The sequence below is a fragment of the Garra rufa genome, chromosome 20 (assembly GCF_049309525.1).
Source record: "Garra rufa chromosome 20, GarRuf1.0, whole genome shotgun sequence".
Classification (NCBI taxonomy): domain Eukaryota; kingdom Metazoa; phylum Chordata; class Actinopteri; order Cypriniformes; family Cyprinidae; genus Garra; species Garra rufa.
The window spans coordinates 7,855,832-7,876,848 of record NC_133380.1 but is presented as its reverse complement, the minus strand read 5'-3'; the positions used below and the strand labels follow the sequence as shown (position 1 = coordinate 7,876,848).

General features: G+C 37.1%; 1 protein-coding gene across 1 annotated transcript in view; it reads left to right on the top strand.

Annotated features, from left to right (window-relative positions):
* cdk18 (cyclin dependent kinase 18) overlaps nucleotides 1-21,017 on the top strand; it is a 102,565-nt gene that overhangs the window by 23,701 nt on the left and 57,847 nt on the right. Inside the window, exon 2 of the mRNA XM_073825718.1 lies at nucleotides 10,711-10,846. Coding sequence (XP_073681819.1) covers nucleotides 10,729-10,846 — 118 coding nt within the window. The 5' untranslated portion in view covers nucleotides 10,711-10,728. The remainder of the gene's footprint in view (nucleotides 1-10,710; nucleotides 10,847-21,017) is intronic.

Here is a 21,017-nt window from a genome sequence, read left to right as displayed (position 1 = left end):
CAATGGCCCGTTGTCAATAGACCAATTTGGAGTAGACGTTACAGTTATGTCAGTAAAAAAATACTATTTAAACCTATAACATTTTACATTTACCTATTTTATCTCAGAATTCAGAATTTTTTTATGTCGTTTATATGTTGTATTTAAGACTTTAGAACTCAATTTAACGCAGCAATAGCAAGTTTGTCAGTTCTGAGGGAAAAAATAAACTCATGACTTTAGCTGAGAGGAAAAGGGAGAATGTATTTTCTTATCAGAATTGTGAGATATAATCTCGAAATTGAGAAAATAAAGTCAGAATTTTATTCTTTTATTCCATGACTTCCATGTCATTAACCCTCACAGCCTCATTTTCATCTAAGAAAAATATGTCACTAGCTGTCCATCTCTTCACCTACCCCTCCCTTTATCACAGATTCATTCTTTTACTCGTAGGTACAGTCCTGTCCTTCCCTTATAATTCCCACATTGTCCTTCCCACATTCTAAAAGCTGTTTCACTCTGAAATATGTCATAATATCAAGTCAGTCATAACTTCTGTTACATGACTTTAAGTTTGCTGAGCAGGACACTAATGAGATGGTGTGAAATAAAAAAATCAAAATGGCAATATGCAACAGAGGTTTCCTTTTGTTACATTTAAATTGTCATTGCCTTATTGTAGTTGTACAAATTAAAACAAGGTTAAGATACTGACAAACAGTAGTTTTTAGTTGGACTCGGTCGGACTCGACTCGGACTCGACCCATTTGGACTCGGACTTGAGTCCGACTCGCCCCATTTTGGACTCGGACTTGACTCGGACTCGACTGGTTAAAGACTCGGACTCGACTCGGACTCGACTTACGTGGACTCGACCCAACACTAGATAGAATACAACAAGAAAACAAGCAGTAAGTAAATGAATAGAATATTAGTCTAAGATGGCAAGTTTTTTTAAGAATAGAATTAGAATAGAGGGCGCTAGAGTTAGAGGGTCAGATAAAGATGGAAGAGATGTGTTTTTAGCCGATTCTTGAAGATGGCTAAGGACTCAGTTATTCGAATTGAGTTGGGCAGGTCATTCCACCAGGAGGGTACATTTAATGTGAAAGTCTGTGAAAGTGATTTTGTGCCTCTTTGGGATGGCACAATAATGCGCCGTTCACTTGCAGAATGCAAGCTTCTAGAGGGCACATAAGTCTGAAGTAATGAATCTTGGTAAAGGGGTGCAGAGTCAGTGGTGGTTTTGTAGGCAAACATTAATGCCTTGAATTGTATTCAAATTACTCCATAGCAACAGCTGTCGCCCTTCAAGCCACAACCCCATATGTTTCGCTTTCCGGGCGTAACAAGCTTGCATGATAACTCAGCCGGCATGGAATTGGACTTAGGAATCCGAATCCTGTGGAAAACTCGACTCACGATGAAAGAGCTAAGTGATTCATTGAATCATTCATTCAAACGACTTTTTCAAAACGGCTGATTCATTTAGCAACGAAGCAAAAGGCTTTTTTTTCTAAATGAATGGATTACTGAATCATTGACTTGATTTGCTCAAAAACAGATTCATTGGAAATGAAACACTGCAGTGTTGCTCTGAGATGCACAAATGTTCTACTCTGAGTTTATTTGGAACTATCTTTGACTGCGAAACAGAAAACCCAGACAACGTTGTGTCTAAAATGCAACTGACTCAATATTGCCTTGATTCAGACAGTGAATGCTTTTGGATGTTTTCAATTACGATACTATCATAGACAATAAATATCGTACACCCCTTCATGGTGCTGACTTCTGCACTTACATTTCTCAGGAAATGTAAGTCTACTTTTATCTGCCTTTTGTGGTTTGTTTGGTGGAAAACAACAAGTGCACACAGACAGAGAGAAAGGTTAAACATTCAGTGCCTTTGCACATCTCACCAATGTTAATGCGATCTTTGATCTTGGCGTCTGGCGGGAGACAGAGAGGGGTAGTCAAGGACAGCAGGGGCTTTTCGGTGGAGGTTTGGCAGCACAGCTGTGCCTCACTGGTTCATCCACAGACTCATTCAGAGGTCAATACGTATCAGACTGCAGTGTTCTGTTTTGCTAACAGTGCAGAGCTAAATTAAGACCACCGCAACCTATTGACTAGTTCTGGGAATGTAAGCAGAGATCGACATGACACTGGCAAAATTACGTATCGACTAACAGAACAACTGGAAGGAGAGGAACAATGCAATTAAAGACAATAAAGCCTGGTTTTGATATGATACGTGTGTCATTATAATAGTTTTAACTTGAGGGTGAGATCAGACAAACTGTCACCCATGAGGACTGCTAGGCTGTATGCACAACACGCCCTATTATAATAATTAATTTATTTTTATATGACTTTCATTAATACTAAAGCGTGCACATGGAATTTACAAATTTGATTCAGCCTTGAGGTCCAGAATCGATAATTAGAGAAAATAAGAAGCCTTATGAAAGAGCACTCCCTGCTCAAATGATTTAATAAGGCATCTAAAGCTGATAAATAAATAAAATAAAATAATAAATTGGACTACAACTGGGCCTGTTGGAAACATTTACCACATATTTCTATACTGCTGGTCTGACTTGAGTGAAATCAGTCTGGTGAAAATGTAAATGGACAAATCATGTCAATTGTGTTTTAATTCTGCTGATGGTATTGAGTCGACATCCATATCAGCCATTAAGAGCTCTAGCCACATGCAGAACAAAAGAGCTGATTGGCTGTTACTCTAGCAGATTATGAGCAATTTGAGCCCAGCAATCATAATCTGAAGATTTATATGACATCTAGATGAATGATAATGCATGCAGTTATGGTGATTACATGAACATGAAAACCACACATCAGCTGTCTTGAATGCTGCTGCAGACAGTATGAGATGGTAACCAGTGTTAGCATACTGCTGTTTACCGCTATAAGGTGTTTTGTGTACCAAATCATGCTAGTTCTGGCAGGATTTGCAACTCAGAACACCCAAGCAACTGCGTAGCAACATGTAAACAAGACCCAGAAAACCCTAGTAACTGTATAACCAGTGTATAACAGATTACACTGGTTTACATGCAGCAACAACCAGCTTAACCAGCTAGTGCCAGTAACGGACCATCACTGCATCTAAAACTAGCTATTAAACTTGACTTTGACTTTTAGCACTTAGCAAACACTCAGCACACCCTAGCGACCACGTAACAACCATTCTAAACAAGATTCTGAAAACCCTAGCAACTGCACTGGAACAACATGCAAAACAAGACTCCCAGTGACTGCATAATTACATTCCAGATTCAAAACAACCTAGCAACATTCTAAACAACATTCAAAACATCCTAGAAACTCCGTAGCAACATTTGAAACACTCAAAACAGCCTTGCAACTGCAGCAACATTCCAGACTCAGAGCACCCTAGACAACACATGGCAACATGCTAAACAAGACTCAGAACACCCTAGCAACTCCATAGCAACATTCCAGACTCAAAACAACCTAGCAACATTTCAAATAACATTCAAAACACTCTAGAAACTCTATAGCAACATTCTTAACAACACTTAAAACAGCCTAGCAACTGCACAGCAACATGTAAACAAGACCTATTACATCCTAGCAACTGCATAGTAACATTACAGACTCAAAATACCCCAGCAACCACATAGCAACATGCAAAACAAGACTCAGACGACCCTAGCGACTGCACAGCAACATGTAAACAAGACCCATTAGATCCTAGCAACTCCATAGTAACATTACAGACTCAAAATACCCTAGCAGCTGCATAGTAACATTCCAGACTCGGAACACCCCAGCAACCACATAGCAACATGCTAAACAAGACTCAGAACACTCTCGCAACTGCATAGCAACATGTAAACAAAACCCATTAGATCCTAGCAACTGCATAGCAACATTCCTGACTCAGAGCACCCTAGCAACCACATGGCAACATGCTAAACGAGACTCAGATCATCCTAGTGACTGCATAGTAACATTCCAGACTCAAAATACCCTATCAACCACATAGCAACATGCTAAACAAAAATCAGAACACCCTAGCAACTGCATTGTAACATTCCAGACTCAAAACAGCCTAGCAACATTCTAAACAAAACTCAAAACACCCTAGCAACTCCACAGCAACATTCTAAACAACACTTAAAACAGCCTAGCAACTGCATTACAACATTCCAGACTCATAACTCCCCAGCAACCACATAGCAACATGCTAAACAAGACTCAGGACATCCTAGCAACTGCATGGCAACATGTAAACAAGACCCATTAGATCATAGTAACTTTCCAGACTCAAAACAACTTAGCAACATTCTAAACAAGACTCAAAACACACTACAAACTCCATAGCAACATTCTAAACAACACCAGAACCACCTAGAAACTGTATAGTAACATTCCAGACTCAAAGCACACTAGCAACCACATAGCAACAGGCTAAACAAGAGTCAGAATACCCTAGTGACTGCACAGCAGCATTTCAGACTCAGAGCACCCTAGCAACCTCATAGCAACTTGCTAAACAATACCTAGAAGATCCTAGCGACATCACAGACTCCTAGCAACATTTTAAACAAGATTCACACCCTAGAAACTCCATAGCAACATTTTAAACAACACTTAAAGCAGCCTAGTAACTGCATAGCAACATTCCAGACTCAAAGCACCCTAGAGACCACATAGCAACAGGCTAAACAGTCAGAACACCCTAGCGACTGAATACCCTGTTAAAAAAACAGCATATGCTGGTTAGGTAGGTTTTAAAGCATGGATGTTGGTTTGGCCATGTGCTGGTCCTGAGTTGGTCCTGAGCAGGAGCTAGTTGGACCAGATGAAACCAGCTGAAACCAACATCCATGCTTCAGAACCTACTGAAACCTAACAACTCCACCACCTCTCATTTTACATTTCATTAATTCATTTTTTTTATTATTTGATGTATTTGTCATGAATTAGGGCCGGACTGAAGTGCAAGATGGTTAATTTAAGCTATGGGCTTGTTAGCTGATAACATTGTTTTCAATATATCCAGCAAACCCTTGACAAATTCAGTGTGTTTGGCTGCTGTACGAACATCAAAACCAATGAGATGACCGCCTTATTCTTCAATGACTTTAGCATGTGCAAGTCTTTTAAACCCCTCTGGGTTCTGCGGCCCACTCCAGGAACACACAGTCCTCCATATGCCACCAGCCCACCGACAGAACCAAGAAACACCTTATTAATAGATTCCCTGCCAAAGAGAAGTCACGTCCCTGTGGAGCGTAGTGAGTACAGAGCGCCGAATGAGTCACGCTGAGAATTCCTTCAGCTTCTTCAGACGCGTCTGGAGGAGATCTCATCACGGCGGAGGATAGGTGGCTCTATTTTGAGTCATCGCGATCCCCACGGAATCGAGGCACATAGCAAATGCAAAAGGCAGCGAGGCAGCGGCTGATGGACGGGGTCGGTCAGATGAGACGAGAAGGCTGTGAATTAGTTGAAGTACATGAGGCATCTTTGAGAGTCAGTAAGGTGGCAGCACATTAGTAAAGTCAGACAAACGCAAACTCTGTTTTATCAGCAATAGCATTAGAGAGACCAAATTCTCCCTCGGAATAAGAATTAGAATAAATTACAGACGGAAAAACCAGCCACCACAGGAAGTGTGACACAGAATATAAGGTCACCTCTCCGGATGATTCGGTTAACATCTGCTTATGACACCCTCACATCTTTGGAGGGTCCCTGGAGTTTGAGACGTAATTACACTTGGATGAGATTTTGGATTCAATCAGAGTGAATACGGAAGCAGGAGAGAATATCAATAAAATATTTCCACTGTGTATGATTAATGCTAGGAAACTGTACTAAGATACAGAGATCTTTAAAAATCATGTTCATATTCTGCCCTTTGAATCTGACAGTTTTAAACTCATCTAAATGACATTTGTCTTTTATAAATAATTTTAATTTATTTGTTGTTTAGCACAGTAAACTGCTAGTCAGCATTATAGTACTAATTTTTTTTCCATTAATAACCATATTAAAAAATAAAATACTAAAAAAAAGCAAATAAATATAATCACTAAAACTAAATAATCTGGTTTATAAATATATATTTAAACAAATATATACATACATAATAATGTTATGCAAGTATTTAATATAAGGAGGCAACATAAAATGTGAAAAAATTAGTATAAATACTTTTGCAAAATGCTGTATAATTCATTTATATATACATAAATAATTGTGTGTGTGTGTGTGTGTGTATATATATATATAGACACACACACACACACACACAGTTTAAGTATATACAATATATAATTAATGATACAGTGCCTTGCAAAAGTATTCATACCCTTTGATTTGTGGCAAATTTGCTAAGTTATAAAGTAAATAAAAAACTGAAACAACATTGCAGGTATCTATCTATACACACACATATACATATACAAATCTTTAAAACCCCAAAAAAGAAGACCTTAGATCATGAACAAAACATGGATTACGGTAAACGTTTTCCATGTTGGAACCAGTAACGTCCCATAAATCAGATGTAGATGATGAGATTATTCAGACAGACGCTGGTCTGCGTTTCATCAGCCTTATGATGGGACTGCATGGAGCAATTATTGTCTTATGAGAGTCATGTTTCAAAGACAGGAAGACTAAATCATTATCCTTAGCAAAAACAACCACTATAATCAAAGAGAGGGAGAAAACGCAAGGCAAAAAACAAGTTTGAGAAGAAGGGGGGAAAAAAACACCACCACAGCTGACAAGGGAACTTTTTTAGCACTATTAATATTTATTTAATTATTTTTTGTTTCAGAGTCATTTGAGAAACAATGGCGCTCTGAGACGCGGTTATTTTAAGGGTAGCTGACGCTAATTGGCAATGGGAGTATTGGCTAGTCTCCCACTTTCAAAATAATTAGTAAAGCACACAGCACAATCTCACACCCGGAATTAAACGCACAGCACTGGAACCCTTAGCAACCGCTCTGCCTGGTAACGGAAGAGAATGCCAGAGATTTTGATAAGCTCCAGTGAGACGGAGATGAACTTCAGCTGTGGAGAAATTTTATATCATTAGAAATCTATTAAATGGAGTGTTAGTCCATATGCATACAGCAACTACTTTATCACTAATATGGGGCATAACATACACTTTTATAGAGTATTCCAGTAAATTATTCCATACAGGTTATTTAAAATGTTAATAAAAGTGTCTTGCACCAAAACTATCTTAATTTTTACCTACTCTAACTCATTAAAAAGCACTGATGATGGACATAGGGATGTATGATTTTTATCGTCTATGATAATTTTTTTTTTTTCAGTTTTAATGATGGGCGAGCAGACATTATCAAGTATGTCACTCACTTACAAAATAATAAGTAAACACACATCCAAAAGTGGCACGATTAAGCCTATTAGACTACAGTTAAAATGCCAATTTAACCTAATTCAAGTTATACAAGCAAAAAATATCCTTTGTTTTTTTAGATTTTTTGAGAGTTTAGTAATATAACAAGCAAAGATCGATTTTTTAATGCCAAAAATCATTAGGATAATAAGTAAAGATCATGTTCAATGAAGACATTTCGCAAATGTTCTATTTCTGCCGTAAATATATAAAAACATAATTTTTTGTAATTTTTTGTAATATGCATTGCTAAGAACTTAATTTGGACAACTTTAAAAGCAATTTTAACTCCAGAATAGTTGTATCTATTGGCCAAATATTATCCTAACAAACTTTACATCAATAGAAGCTTAGCTTTCAGATGATGTATAATAATCTCAATTCCAAAATTAAAAAAAAAAATTACCCTTATGACTGGTTTTGTGGTCCAGGGTCACATTTTAGATCCAACATTGTCAGTTTTTCTGTTACGTCAAAGACAATAGTTTCAAAGTCTGATCAGAACAGTTGTGTGTTCCTAATGAATCTTTTTTGAGCAAATCATTTGAGTTAGTGATTCAATAATCCATTCATAAAGAGAGCCACTTGCTTAGTTACTAAATGAATCAGCCGCTTTGAATGAATTGTTTGAATGAATGATTCAATGAATTTTGCCGCCACCTACTAGCGGTTTTATTCTCATATTTGTTTATCCAAGACAAACCTAAACCAGCCAAAGTGCCATCACAAAAACCTACCTGATCTCATGACGAAAACGTACACAGTTATGATTACAGCTCCATATGTTACACTTTCCAGACATAACAGACTTGCTTGGTAGCTCAGCCAGGGGTGCGTTTCCCGTACAACGATGCAACTCGCTGGTTAACCTCCATAGTACGATGCACTGTTGTGGAAACGAACTAGCTAGTCACGACTGTTTCCCGAACAAGGTCGGATCTCAGTCGTTTGAACCACATTAGTTCAACAATGTAGGGCCGTAATGACGTTACTGAGTAATAACTTCTGCTATTTAACTGATTAGAGATCTAAAAAAAAAAATGCAGCTATATTGAACATGGTACCTGATGACTAATTTACTATTTTTTGTTCCCTGTCATTTCGCTTTATTTGATGTTTGATTTATCACGGGTTCCCTCTTACGTCATACTCCGGGGTTCCCTCAAGCATTTATGCACATGCGCACATATCAAAAACGGCACTTTAAAGGACGCACAAAAATACATAGATTAAAGTGCATTTATATTTAAATTGAATGGACGATATAGATTATACTGCATGTTAGCTTGGTTATTGTGCCCAAGAAAATAATTTATTGAGCCCATATGTCTTGCTAACAAGAAACTATTCTTCTAACCACGGGTCGACAGCTGTAGTTCCAACCACGTAAGTTTGCGACGCTGTTTGCGAATGTTCATTTGAACTATGGTTTCAGAAAACACCTAATTGTTGAACTATGTTGGTAACGACGGCATTTACGACCATAGTTGGCTAACGACGCTTTTGGGAAACGCACCCCAGGACTGAATTAGGATGCAGAATCCTTGAGTACAAACCCAAGAAAAAACTACTCACAACGAAGGAGCTGAACGATGAAAGATTGAAAAACAAGCTAAAACGGGATGCTTGCGAATGTGTTTTTACATCACATTCACTTTTGTTCATACTATTGGGGAGGTTAAGGTGTAGTGCAGATGGTAAGTTATTTTAAAATGTCACAGAGCATTAGAGTTATAGTGCCACTCAGTAGACATTTCAAGTCAGAACTGCGGTAAAACGTACAAAACCAACGTCACAAAAAACGTATCATATGTACGTTCATCTGTTCAGGAGGAAAACACTAACAGTGGACATTTCACATCGAATGTCATGAAACGTACTTCTTGCGAAAATGTTCCCACTGGCATGTTTCCGGCATGAGATCAGGTTGACAAAAACTCCTAAAATACAGATATTTTTGTCAACATTGCACACCCCTTGTTAAACTGATATCAATCTTTTGATATGTGTAGATCTTTTGATGGTGTAGATCCACTCTGAGAAAAATGTATTGCTCAGAGGTTGCTCTTTATATAGCTCATGAGTCATAATGTCTCAGATTTTTCTCCAAAAACTCTTTTGGGGAGATAAAAACAGACACAAATGAGTCAATAGCCGACCTTAAAGGGTTAGTTCACCCAAAAATGAAAATTAGCCCATTATTTACTCACCCTCAAGGCATCCTAGGTGTATATGACATCCTTCTTTCAAAATAATGCAATGGGAGTTATATTAAAATTGTTCTGCCACCTCCAAGCGGGTGTTTCTTTTCAACAGTCCAAAACAAGTCCAATAAAGTGCATCCATCCATAATAAAAAGTGCCTCACATGACTCCAGGGGTGAATAAAGACCTCCAGTAGCAAATCCAAGCATTTTTTTTGTGAGAAAAATATCCATATTTCAAATGCAATAATCACTTTCCTCAAGGCAGAGGATTTTGATATAAGCCAAGAGGAGACTAGGAAACATTGCCTTTGCTCCGGTAAACAAACATCTCACAGGCCCATGCGCTACACATAAGTTCTACGTCATCCACTCAGAGCGGTGTACGAGCTAGAATGAAATGATTATTACACTTTATATATGGAATTTTTTTTTAATAAAAAGCATATTAATTTGCTTCTGGAGGCCTGTATTCACCCTCTAGAGCCATGAGAGGCACTTTTTATTATGGATGTATGTGCTTTATTGGACTTGTTTTGGACAGTTGAAGAGAAACCAATTGCCATGATAAAGTTTGGAGGAACCAAAACAATTTTTAATATAACTCTGACTGCATCTGATTGAAAGAAGGAAGTCATATACACCTAGGATGCCTTGAGGATGAGTAAATAATGGGCTAATTTAAATGGGTGAACTAACCCTTTAAGTAAGAGTATAAAGCTACAAAATGAATGAAGATAGCAGTTTAGATCATTTGTACATGGAGGAATTTCATGAGAAACATTTGAGTTTATACAGAGATGTCTTTTGACTGCAGACTTGTTGAAATGAATATTGAAATTTCTGTGTAACACCAATCTTGGCACTCTGACAGAGCGTAAAAGCAGCCAGCGATGTCAGAAACAGAGACAAATCTCTCTTAAAAAGTTGTAAACATTCTCAGAATCTCTCAAAAGATGAAAACACAAGAGAGCCCAATAATATCACAACAGCTTTCACATTAGAGCACAACGAAACACATGTCATCTTCTCATGTTCGAAAATAACACATTAACTCAAACTGTTCTTGCATCCTCCACAGGACTTCTGGTCCAGCGACATGAATAAGATGAAGAACTTCAAGAGGCGTTTCTCACTTTCTGTGCCACGAACAGAGACGATAGAGGAGAACGAGTTCACAGAACAGATAAACCAGCTCAACATCCGCTGCAATGACGGTACAGCTTTGGTTTTGACATTTGCATCTCCCATTTATAGCACGAGTCTGATGAGAGCATCTTGAGGCACACTGAAATAAACACGACTTGTGTGACTTATTATATAGATCATACCTGCTCATACGCTGCTACTCCAGTAATCAGGCCCACCTCATGAACTCATTTGCAAAGAAAGCTTGTTAAAATCTATTAAGAAAAACTGTAGCTTCATCAGTTTACAACAAAGGTCAAAACAAATGAGGAGAAGGGCAAATAATATAATCACAGACCGTCCTATCCATCTGGATTCGATTTCTCAGAGGACGACCCAATGAAAAAACAGACATGTTAGATTCAGATGGGGTTAAAATAAATAAATAAACAAAAATACAAATCTGTGAAACAAACATCCACCTGACCTCCTGAGGGAAAACTAGTCCCATCCAAACAGGGCTTTAGTTTAATCCTACAATATGAGCTGTTTGTTTTTCATCAATTTCATGCATAATCAAGAATTTATAATAACAAAATACATTTAATTCCAATTCGGGCATCTGTGGTTTGTTTCCTTTGTTGTATAAAAATGGCAGATTTATTAAAACAACATGAAACTTCACACAAATCTTGCATAGCGTGATGGATGAAGACTAAATATTCAGAAAGAAATCATAAACAGCGTGACAGGCTTTATTTATCAGGTCAGCAGGAGAGAAAAGTTTGGTTATTGTTAGCTACTGTAAAAAAAAACCTATTAAAAACATTTTTGTTGCTTGAAATAAAAATAAAATTATTAAAATTATAAATATCTGATAAAAAAAGGTTAAATCAAAAAGTTTAAATCAAAATAAAAATTAAATAGTAAAATAATACAACTAGACAAAAAAATGACAATTAAAATTAAATTAAAACATAAATATAAAAGTTTCCAAATATACAAAATGTTTTAAAAACTTTAACAGTATATATAACAAACTAATTCTGACTGAGCTGAAATAAAAGTACATTTTGATTTAGGAGTACACATTTTTTTTTAAACAATTTCAAGTCGATTAAAGACCTATTTTACATCCATAAATTTATATTCGATTTCATATTGACTCGAGAAGGCGTTAAGACCATGATATATTTATAAGTAAAACTGGATATTCAACTGGACAAACATTGAGTGGGGTATTTCATCCACTGGAAATTGGTTAGACTGATAAATCGCATATAATACAGCCAAGAACATTTATTAATAAAGTAAATAATGCCAATTTTAAAGCATCACCGCAACTGAGGCTAAACCTTTCTCAATTCGAAGCCTTCTGGATTGAGTTTGATAATCTCTCCAAGAGATGGGAGAGAGATGCATCTTGCGGCCTGCGAGGACCTCGGGGGTCAGAGCCGCTCCAGAGAAGATGAGGAGGAAACGGGATTCTGACCCTCCAGCGTCTTTGCTCTTCGTTCACAGTGGTGCTTATCTTTGTGCCTACATTATTAATGCAGTGGTAATAGTACAATTCTGCTCTGCTGTCTGGCTCTATGGTCTTAACGCCTTCTCGAGTCAATATTAAATCGAATTTCAAAGGAGAGACTACAAGCTAGACCATTTTAAGAATTTAAGACTCTGTCAAAGACCTACAGGGGTTTTTGCACACCTGCAGACTTGATATAAATCGATAATGCTTGTTGTTGACCAGTCTGGTTATTTTAACTCTAAAGAAAGAGCTTTTATACTCTTCATTTTGAATTCATATCAACTTTATAAACAAAACCACTATATTACGGTGACAAATGTAAGCATATACTGTATATTCTGTTTCACTTGGAAATGCATTATATGAAAAACAGCAAATTGTCACTCTTCATGTCTGGATTTGTACAAATTTAATCATCACAATAGAGGTACAAACCACAAAAGACTTCAAGCGCATTCAAAAATGCTTCTATTGTCAAAGGCACCTGCCTGGCAATACTGTTTTTCAAACTGAGCCCTGTGTATTTATTTCTTTGAAAGAAACTAATACTTTTATTCAGCAAGGATTTATCAATTTGATTTGTATTAAACTTTCTATTCATCATGGTTTCCACCAAAATATTAAGCAGGACAACTGTTTTCAACACTGTCACCAATTGAACTTCAGTAGTCAAACTATTTCAAACACAGTGAATTAAGCTATCATAATGCACAATGTTTCAATCTAACATGTATTTTAAGGGGCAGCTCGTCATTTTGAAGGAGTGTTTTCACTAGTTAGCAGTAAACTGGTTACCTCACCTGAATGTGCGGGTAGATTTGTGCTGGATGTTATCTTTGGAGTAGAAATATAGATATTTTATTTGTAAACATTATACTTTTTTCCGCTTATTTCAGTTTATGTCATAAAACTAGAGAGCTAAGCCAGTAGTAGTACTGACATAGTTGTGTAAACATGGCTGAAGATGCCAAAACAGGAGGAACAGACAAACCGATTCAATTGAGTGAGTCATTTATGCTGTAACCGCTCCGATTGATTCAAATTCATGACTTCGATCATTTAGCGATTCTCTAGCAAAAAACAGATCAAAAGAGTCACTCATGTTTGAATTCCGGCATCACTTGTAATGATTTTAAAAAGCATGTTTAGTGATGAGAGAAATTAAGCTTTTTTCCATTAAACCATTGCGGCCCTAAATGATTCACTTGTTCGAAGCTCAAACCCAAACTCATTTGATTCAAATCGGGACTTGGGAAAATATATAGCATATCATTTGATTTAAATCTTAACTTCGTACCAGGGTCCTGAATCATTATGCAAATCATTTAAATCAAATTGGGACTTCAAAGCATGCATTACGAATCATTTGATTCAGATCAGGACTTTGGAGCATGTATAGCAATTCATTTAAGAGGGAGAGGGGTTCATGAATCATTTAGTGCATTGAATGATTCATGATCCACACTCCAAAGCGCTGATCTGAAATGATGGTTTGCAAATCATGATTCAGATCGGAATTTCGAAGCATGGATCGAGAATCATTTAAATCAGATTAGGACTTCAGAGAGTGTATTATGAATCATTTGATTCAGATCAGGAGCATGTATCGCAAATAATTTGATTTAGATCGAATCTTCAGAGAGGGGTTCATGAATCATTTTGGGAAGTGAATGATTCGCAATCCACACTCCATAATCCGATCTGAAATGATGGATCGCAAATCATTATTCAGATTGGAACTTTGAAGTGCAGATTGCGAATCATTTTATTAAAATTTTGCACTCCGAAGTCCCAATCTGAATCAAATGATTAGCGATATGCACTCCAAAGTTCTGATCTGAATTAAATGATTCACTATACACACTTCAAAGTCCTGATCTGAATCAAACAATTTGCAATCTGCAGTCCAAAGTTCCGATCTGTATAATGATTTGGGAACCATCATTTCAGATTGGGACTTCGAAGTGCGAATCACAAATCATTCAATTTGTAAAATGATTTACAAACCTGCTTCAAAGTTTTGATCTAAATTAAATAATCTGCAATACATGCTCCAAAGTCCCGATCTGAATCAAATGATTTGCAAACCGCACTCTGAAGTCTGATCTGAAATGATGAAGTGCAGATTGCAAATCATTTGATTCAGATCAAATTTGTTTCGATCTGATTCTCAATCTGAATCAAATGATTAGCAATATGCATTCCCAAGTCCCGATCTGAATTAAATGATTCACTAAACGTGCTCCAAAGTCCTCACAATAGAGATCAGAACTTTGGAGTGCAGATCACAAAAAATGTGATTCAAACCAGGACTTTAGAGCACGTATGACTAATCATTTGATTCAGATTGGTACTTCGGCGCGCATATCAATCACTTTATTTAGATTGGAACTTTGGTGTGGGTTTGTGAATCTTTTGATTCAGATCAGAACTTCAGAGCGGGTTCGCGAATCATTTAGCTTATTGAATGATTGAATGAACTTTGACTCACAAATGCTCCTATTTTGCTCTAAATGGCAGCGTTTGGTCACTCCAAACGATCTCTTCTTGTCTAAGATAACATTCACTAGTCAGAATAAGCTGAAAGGTGCATAAGACTAGTTGAAAGACAAAACTCTGGCTACACAAGACTGAATAAATACTGAGAAGCCAAACCAGGTGATGAACCCTCGGTCCGTGTCAGGATGGGGACTTGGACCTGGCTGCATGCTGAGAACAAAACATTTGTTTGGGGAGCAATCAGGCTCCTTAGTTTTCAGATCGGGACTTTCGAAGCATGTATCGCGAATCATTTGATTTAGATCAAAACTTCGGAGCGGGTTTGTGAATCATTTCTTGAATTGAATGATTCATGATCCGCACTCAGAAGTCCCAATCTGAAATGATGGTTTGCAAATCATAATTCAGATCTGAACTTTGATGTGCGAATCATTTGATTTAGATCAAAACTTCGGAGCAGGTTTGAGAATCATTTTGCGAATTTAATGATTCGTGATCCGCACTCCAAAGTCCCAATCTGAAATGATGGTTTGCAAATCATTTGATTCAGATCGGAACTTCGAAGTGTGTATTGCAAATTCATTTATTCAGATAGGGACTTCGGAGCCCGTATACCAAATCATTTGATTCACATTGGCACTTCTGAGCAGGTTTGTGAATCTTTTAATTCAGATCAGAACTTCGGAGCGGGTTTGTGAATCATTTCTTGAATTGAATGATTCATGATTCGCACTCAGAAGTCCCAATCTGAAATGATGGTTCGCAAATCATGATTCAGATCTGAACTTTGAGGCGCGAATCAGGAGCATGTATCGCAAATAATTTGATTTAGATCGAATCTTCAGAGAGGGGTTCATGAATCATTTTGGGAAGTGAATGATTCGCAATCCACACTCCACAGTCCGAATCATTTGATTTAGATCAAAACTTCGGAGCAGGTTTGAGAATCATTTTGCGAATTTAATGATTCGTGATCCGCACTCCAAAGTCCCAATCTGAAATGATGGTTTGCAAATCATTTGATTCAGATCGGAACTTCGAAGTGTGTATTGCACATTCATTTATTCAGATAGGGACTTCGGAGCCCGTATACCAAATCATTTGATTCACATTGGCGCTTCTGAGCAGGTTTGTGAATCTTTTAATTCAGATCAGAACTTCGGAGCGGGTCTGTGAATCATTTCTTGAATTGAATGATTCATGATCCGCACTCAGAAGTCCCAATCTGAAATGATGGTTCGCAAATCATAATTCAGATCTGAACTTTGAGGCGCGAATCATTTGATTTAGATCAAAACTTCGGAGCAGGTTTGTGAATAAATTTCGAATTTAACGATTCGTGATCCGCACTCCAAAGTCCCAATCTGAAATGATGGTTTGCAACTCATTTGATTCAGATCGGAACTTTGGAGTGTGTATTGCTAATTTCTTTATTCAGATAGGGACTTCGGAGCCCGTATACCAAATCATTTGATTCACATTGGTGCTTCTGAGCAGGTTTGTGAATCTTTTAATTCAGATCAGAACTTCGGAGCGGGTTTGTGAATCATTTCTTGAATTGAATGATTCATGATCCGCACTCAGAAGTCCCAATCTGAAATGATGGTTTGCAACTCATTTGATTCAGATCGGAACTTTGGAGTGTATATTGCAAATTACTTTATTCAGATAGGGACTTCGGAGCCCATATCCCGAATCATTTGATTCAGATTGGTGCTTCTGAGCAGGTTTGTGAATCTTAATTCAGATCAGAACTTTGGAGTGAGTTCGTGAATTGAATGACTGAATGAACTTTGACTCACAAAAAAAAAATGTTGGTCTGTTTTTAAATGCTGCCCTGTAAAAAGCTAATTCAGAAGAAAATGCTACTTTGTAAGAATTTAGTCAAATTCAATGCCCTTAATCTGCCCTAAATTACATTGTTTGGTCAGTCCTATGATCTCTTCCTGTCTAAGCTAGCATTACTTAGTCAGACTTGGTTGAAAGACAAAACTCTTGCTACACAAGACTGAATAAACTCATACTGAGAAGACAAACCAGGCGATGAACCCTCAGTCCGTGTCAGGATGGGGACTTGGATCTGGCTGCATGCTGGGAACAAAACATTTGTTTGGGGAGCAATCAGGCTCCTCAGCTGTCTGTCTGAGGCAGCTGTTTCCACAACGCCCCATTTTCCCCCCACCACGAACCAGCTGCTCCGATTGGCTGACGGGACGGCACGCCGTTACTTCCTCCACCCCCGGGAGAGACGGCAGCGAAGGAGACAGCTGGAGCAGGATGGGGTTTGGAAGGAGGGAGCGGATCCGAGGACAGGCGGGGAGGAGACGCAAGAACGCTTTTCTTCTATTTACCCCGTCCCCTTCCCTCCAGCTGCAAATGAACCTCCAAGCCAAGCGTGGCGGGAGAGACGTCTGCGGGTCGGGATGGAAAAAGCGTCGGAAACACCTTGAGAAATGGAACGCTTTGTTCCTATACACCTGTGATTATTAGAACTCAATTACTGCAAGGTTAATGTGGGAGAAACAGATCCGTTAGTCACGTTAGGGAGTCGGACCTCATATTTCCTCCCTGCCAGCACGTCGGCCTCCATTATCTCGTTATATTTGTGATGTATCGCTGATCGAGTCATTCTCGGTGGAGAAGCGCCCATGATGGAGCCATCATGAAAATGTTGGCGGCAGTCTTTTGGTTAACAAGTGTTTCTTGATTACCACAAAGATGTAAGCTATATTTAATGATAATGCTTCCAAAATGGCTTTTCGACAGATTCCTCGGAGGGTTCAAACATAATTACAGACCCAGAAACACCCACGCACACATCGCTTTTATAAGCACTCTAAATCTCATTGAGGAGTTTATACCGCAAAGGATGAATGTAATGTGTGTTGTGCCGAACTGAAAGGAGAGGCATCTCATTTGGAGACAGCCATCGAAACAACCACCAGCTGTCGTGTGGCCCTCTGGCTAGGCATGAATGAAAAGTGTGCTCATTTCCGATGAAAAACGGCAAGGGCTGCAGTGTCTGGATGCTTTCGCTCAGAGGTACGAATCAAAACAATCATACGAACACCACAACAAGGAAGCAGGTGTTCAGGTGCACATAAAATAGCTTATATTCAAGCACAAACGTCAGGAGAAAAATAACTAGACCAAAGAGGACTTCAGGGCCTTTCACAAAACTCGTCTCCTATGAATTCTGTGGAAAAGAATCGGAACATTTTCATAAGTTAAATAGTGCATTGCATCATTCAAAGTTTAAGCCAAATTGTTTGGTTAACAACTTGAGTATTTTTTGTTATTAACAAAACCTATGGCAATAAAAAATAAATAAATAAATAAAATAAAATAAAATAAAATAAAATAAAATAAAATAATAGCTATCCTGTTGAAGTTTCTGTTCATCAAAAAATTGTGAACAAAAAAAAAAGTTTCTTGAGCACCAAATCAATGACTTCTGAAGAATCATGTGACACTGAAGACTGGAGTAATGATGCTGACAATTCTACTTTAAATTACAAAATTAAATTACGTTTTAAAACATTAAAATAGAAAACAGCTGTTTTAAAGTGTAATAACATTAATTATATAAAACAGTATTTCTGCTTTTACTATATTTTATCAAATAAATGCAACCTTGGTATACATAATAGACCTCTCTCTCTCTAAAAAAACAAATAATAAAATTAAATAAAATTTAATTAAAAAAACAAAAAAAAATTAATTAAATAAAAAATAAGGTTTAATATTAAAGTGATCCTTCCAAATAATTAAAAATAAAATAAATTATAAAATACAATAAAATAAAAGTAAAAGGTTCAATATCAAAGCTTGATTCCTTCCAAAAAATAAAACAGAAATAAATAAAACAAAAGGTTCAATATCAAAAATATCTAAAAATAATGAAGTGAAATAAAACAAAATAAAACATAGGATTTAATATTAAAGTCTGATTCCTTCCAAAAAAATAAAAAAAAATAATAATAAAATGATCAAATAAAAAAGGTTCAATATCAAAGCTTGGTTCCTTCCAAAAATATTGAAGTGAAATAAAACAAAATAAGATGTAGGGTTCAATATCAAAGCCTAATTCCTTACAAAAAATAATAAACTAAAATACTTTAAAGTTTGAGGTCAACAATTTTTTTTTAATTAAAGAAAATGTACAAAAGTAATGCTTTTATTTAGCAAAGATGTGTATTAAAATATTTTAGTCAATGATCTGTAGATTTTCATCTTATACGCCTTATTCAGCCCGCTGCCATTTTGAATCGAAAACGAGGCTGTGAGGGATAGCAGTCCAGCAGCGGCCACTGTGGCGCATTGTTGCGTACCGGGATGTAGATCGTATAGCCGTAAAATAATAGGTCATTTCTAGACATGTGCCGGTATTCGGTAATGCAATAAATCGCGGTAATGAATATGCACGATATTGTTATCGTGGGCACTTCAAAATACCGTGAAAAATAATAGATCAGAATTTATATTTATAGAACGCGCATTAGCTTATTTTCCATCAACCGCTTAAACAAACACGGTGTATATGCTGCGCGAAACACGTGCGCACTCTGAATGTAAACAATCCCCACATGTAGAAGCACTGTGTGCATGCGGCGCAGTGCGCACTCTAGTCTAATGTAAACAATCCTCACATGGAGAAGAAGCATGGCGGAAGGAGGAACACTGCCGACGATTTATCCCCCTTCTAAAAGCAGGGCTGCCAACTCTACGCATTCAGCGTGAGACTCACGCAATTTACACTTCTCACACGCTCTCGCGCCACGCATCCATTTTCTCACACAGAAAAATCACGGAGCAAAGAGAACATGGAGACCGACAGACTACTAGATCAGAGCAGGTTACTTTTGATATGAAAACAATTCTCAGCTCTCAGGTTCTGTCCATTTTATTACGAAACTCAGACAATAAATACCGTTTTGGTGCTTGTAAATGTGACGTGACCGATCGCTGTAGCGCTTCAGTTAAACCGATCATCTGTTACTTTTTATTTAAAGATACAGTACAACTTACCGAAAGATATGCCTACATAATATCAGCATTATTATAATTATAATTACACATAATTAACAGCATTATGTGAGATATATATATTTTTTTTTCTTGAGAAAAATTTATATGTAGGCTATCTACTGTAGCCTACCTAATTTTTATCCAAGGAGTCAATATTGAATCAAGATTGAAATCAAATCCCAAGAATTCAAATCGTGAAAATTGTGTAAAATTCTGTTTAGTTACCAAATGTTTTGACAATCACAATTACACCTATTGTAATGCAAGTTGTTCCCTCCCCCACCACCACTCCATCCATTTCTCCTGAGCAATTAAAATATTGTGATAATACCGTATACCGTGATAAAAGCTCAATCAATTAATCGCAGCATGAAAATTTGATACCGGCACATGCCTAGTCATTTCACATTTTTACACAGGAAAAAGAGCTCCAGAAAACGTGGATTGATCGACAGGACATATAACCTCACTTTCAGGTAGCAATATTGCATTTAAGAAAATGACTGTGGAAACTAGCCGGTTGGCTAATTGCTAATTTATAATGTGAGCATGTTTATCTTCCTTTAAACGTTTACGCAGAGCTAACATGTTATGTACTACTACAACAACTAAACTAAATATCTCCATTTTGTATAGATTACAAAGAACACAAAAGTGCTCAACATTTTACTCAGGATTGTTTTTCAAAAACACTGACTGGAATTAGGACGCTTGAGGAGGGTTCAGCTCCGTCTGTGTTTACCTGGACTCTTAAAACCTCACGAAAAGAAAACCTTGCGATTGTAAATGAAAAAGATATTCTTTTTAAATGATGTTTTAAAGATTAACATGTTTAATAGTTTGTGTTAAGAGCCTGCAGTTAGATCGTAAGCCTCTTTCAGACAACATGTTAAGTCATACAAAAAACAGTGGGTTGAAAGTTTATTTTTATGCAAAGCGATCAAAAGATAACATTTATTTATTAGTTTGCCATGTAGTGTTTGATGTCAACCCCTTTTAAAATCGCAAAATGATATTCAGAACATTATTTTTTTGTTTCTGTCTTGCTTTAGACAAGGAAAATGTCATGTTTATCGTAATTTCATAATAAAGGTCGGGAAGACGCTTATGACCTAGCTGCAGGCTCTTAACACAAACCATTAAGCATTTTAATCTATATAACATCATTTGAAAAACTCTGTGTAAGCGTTTAAAGGAAGATAAAC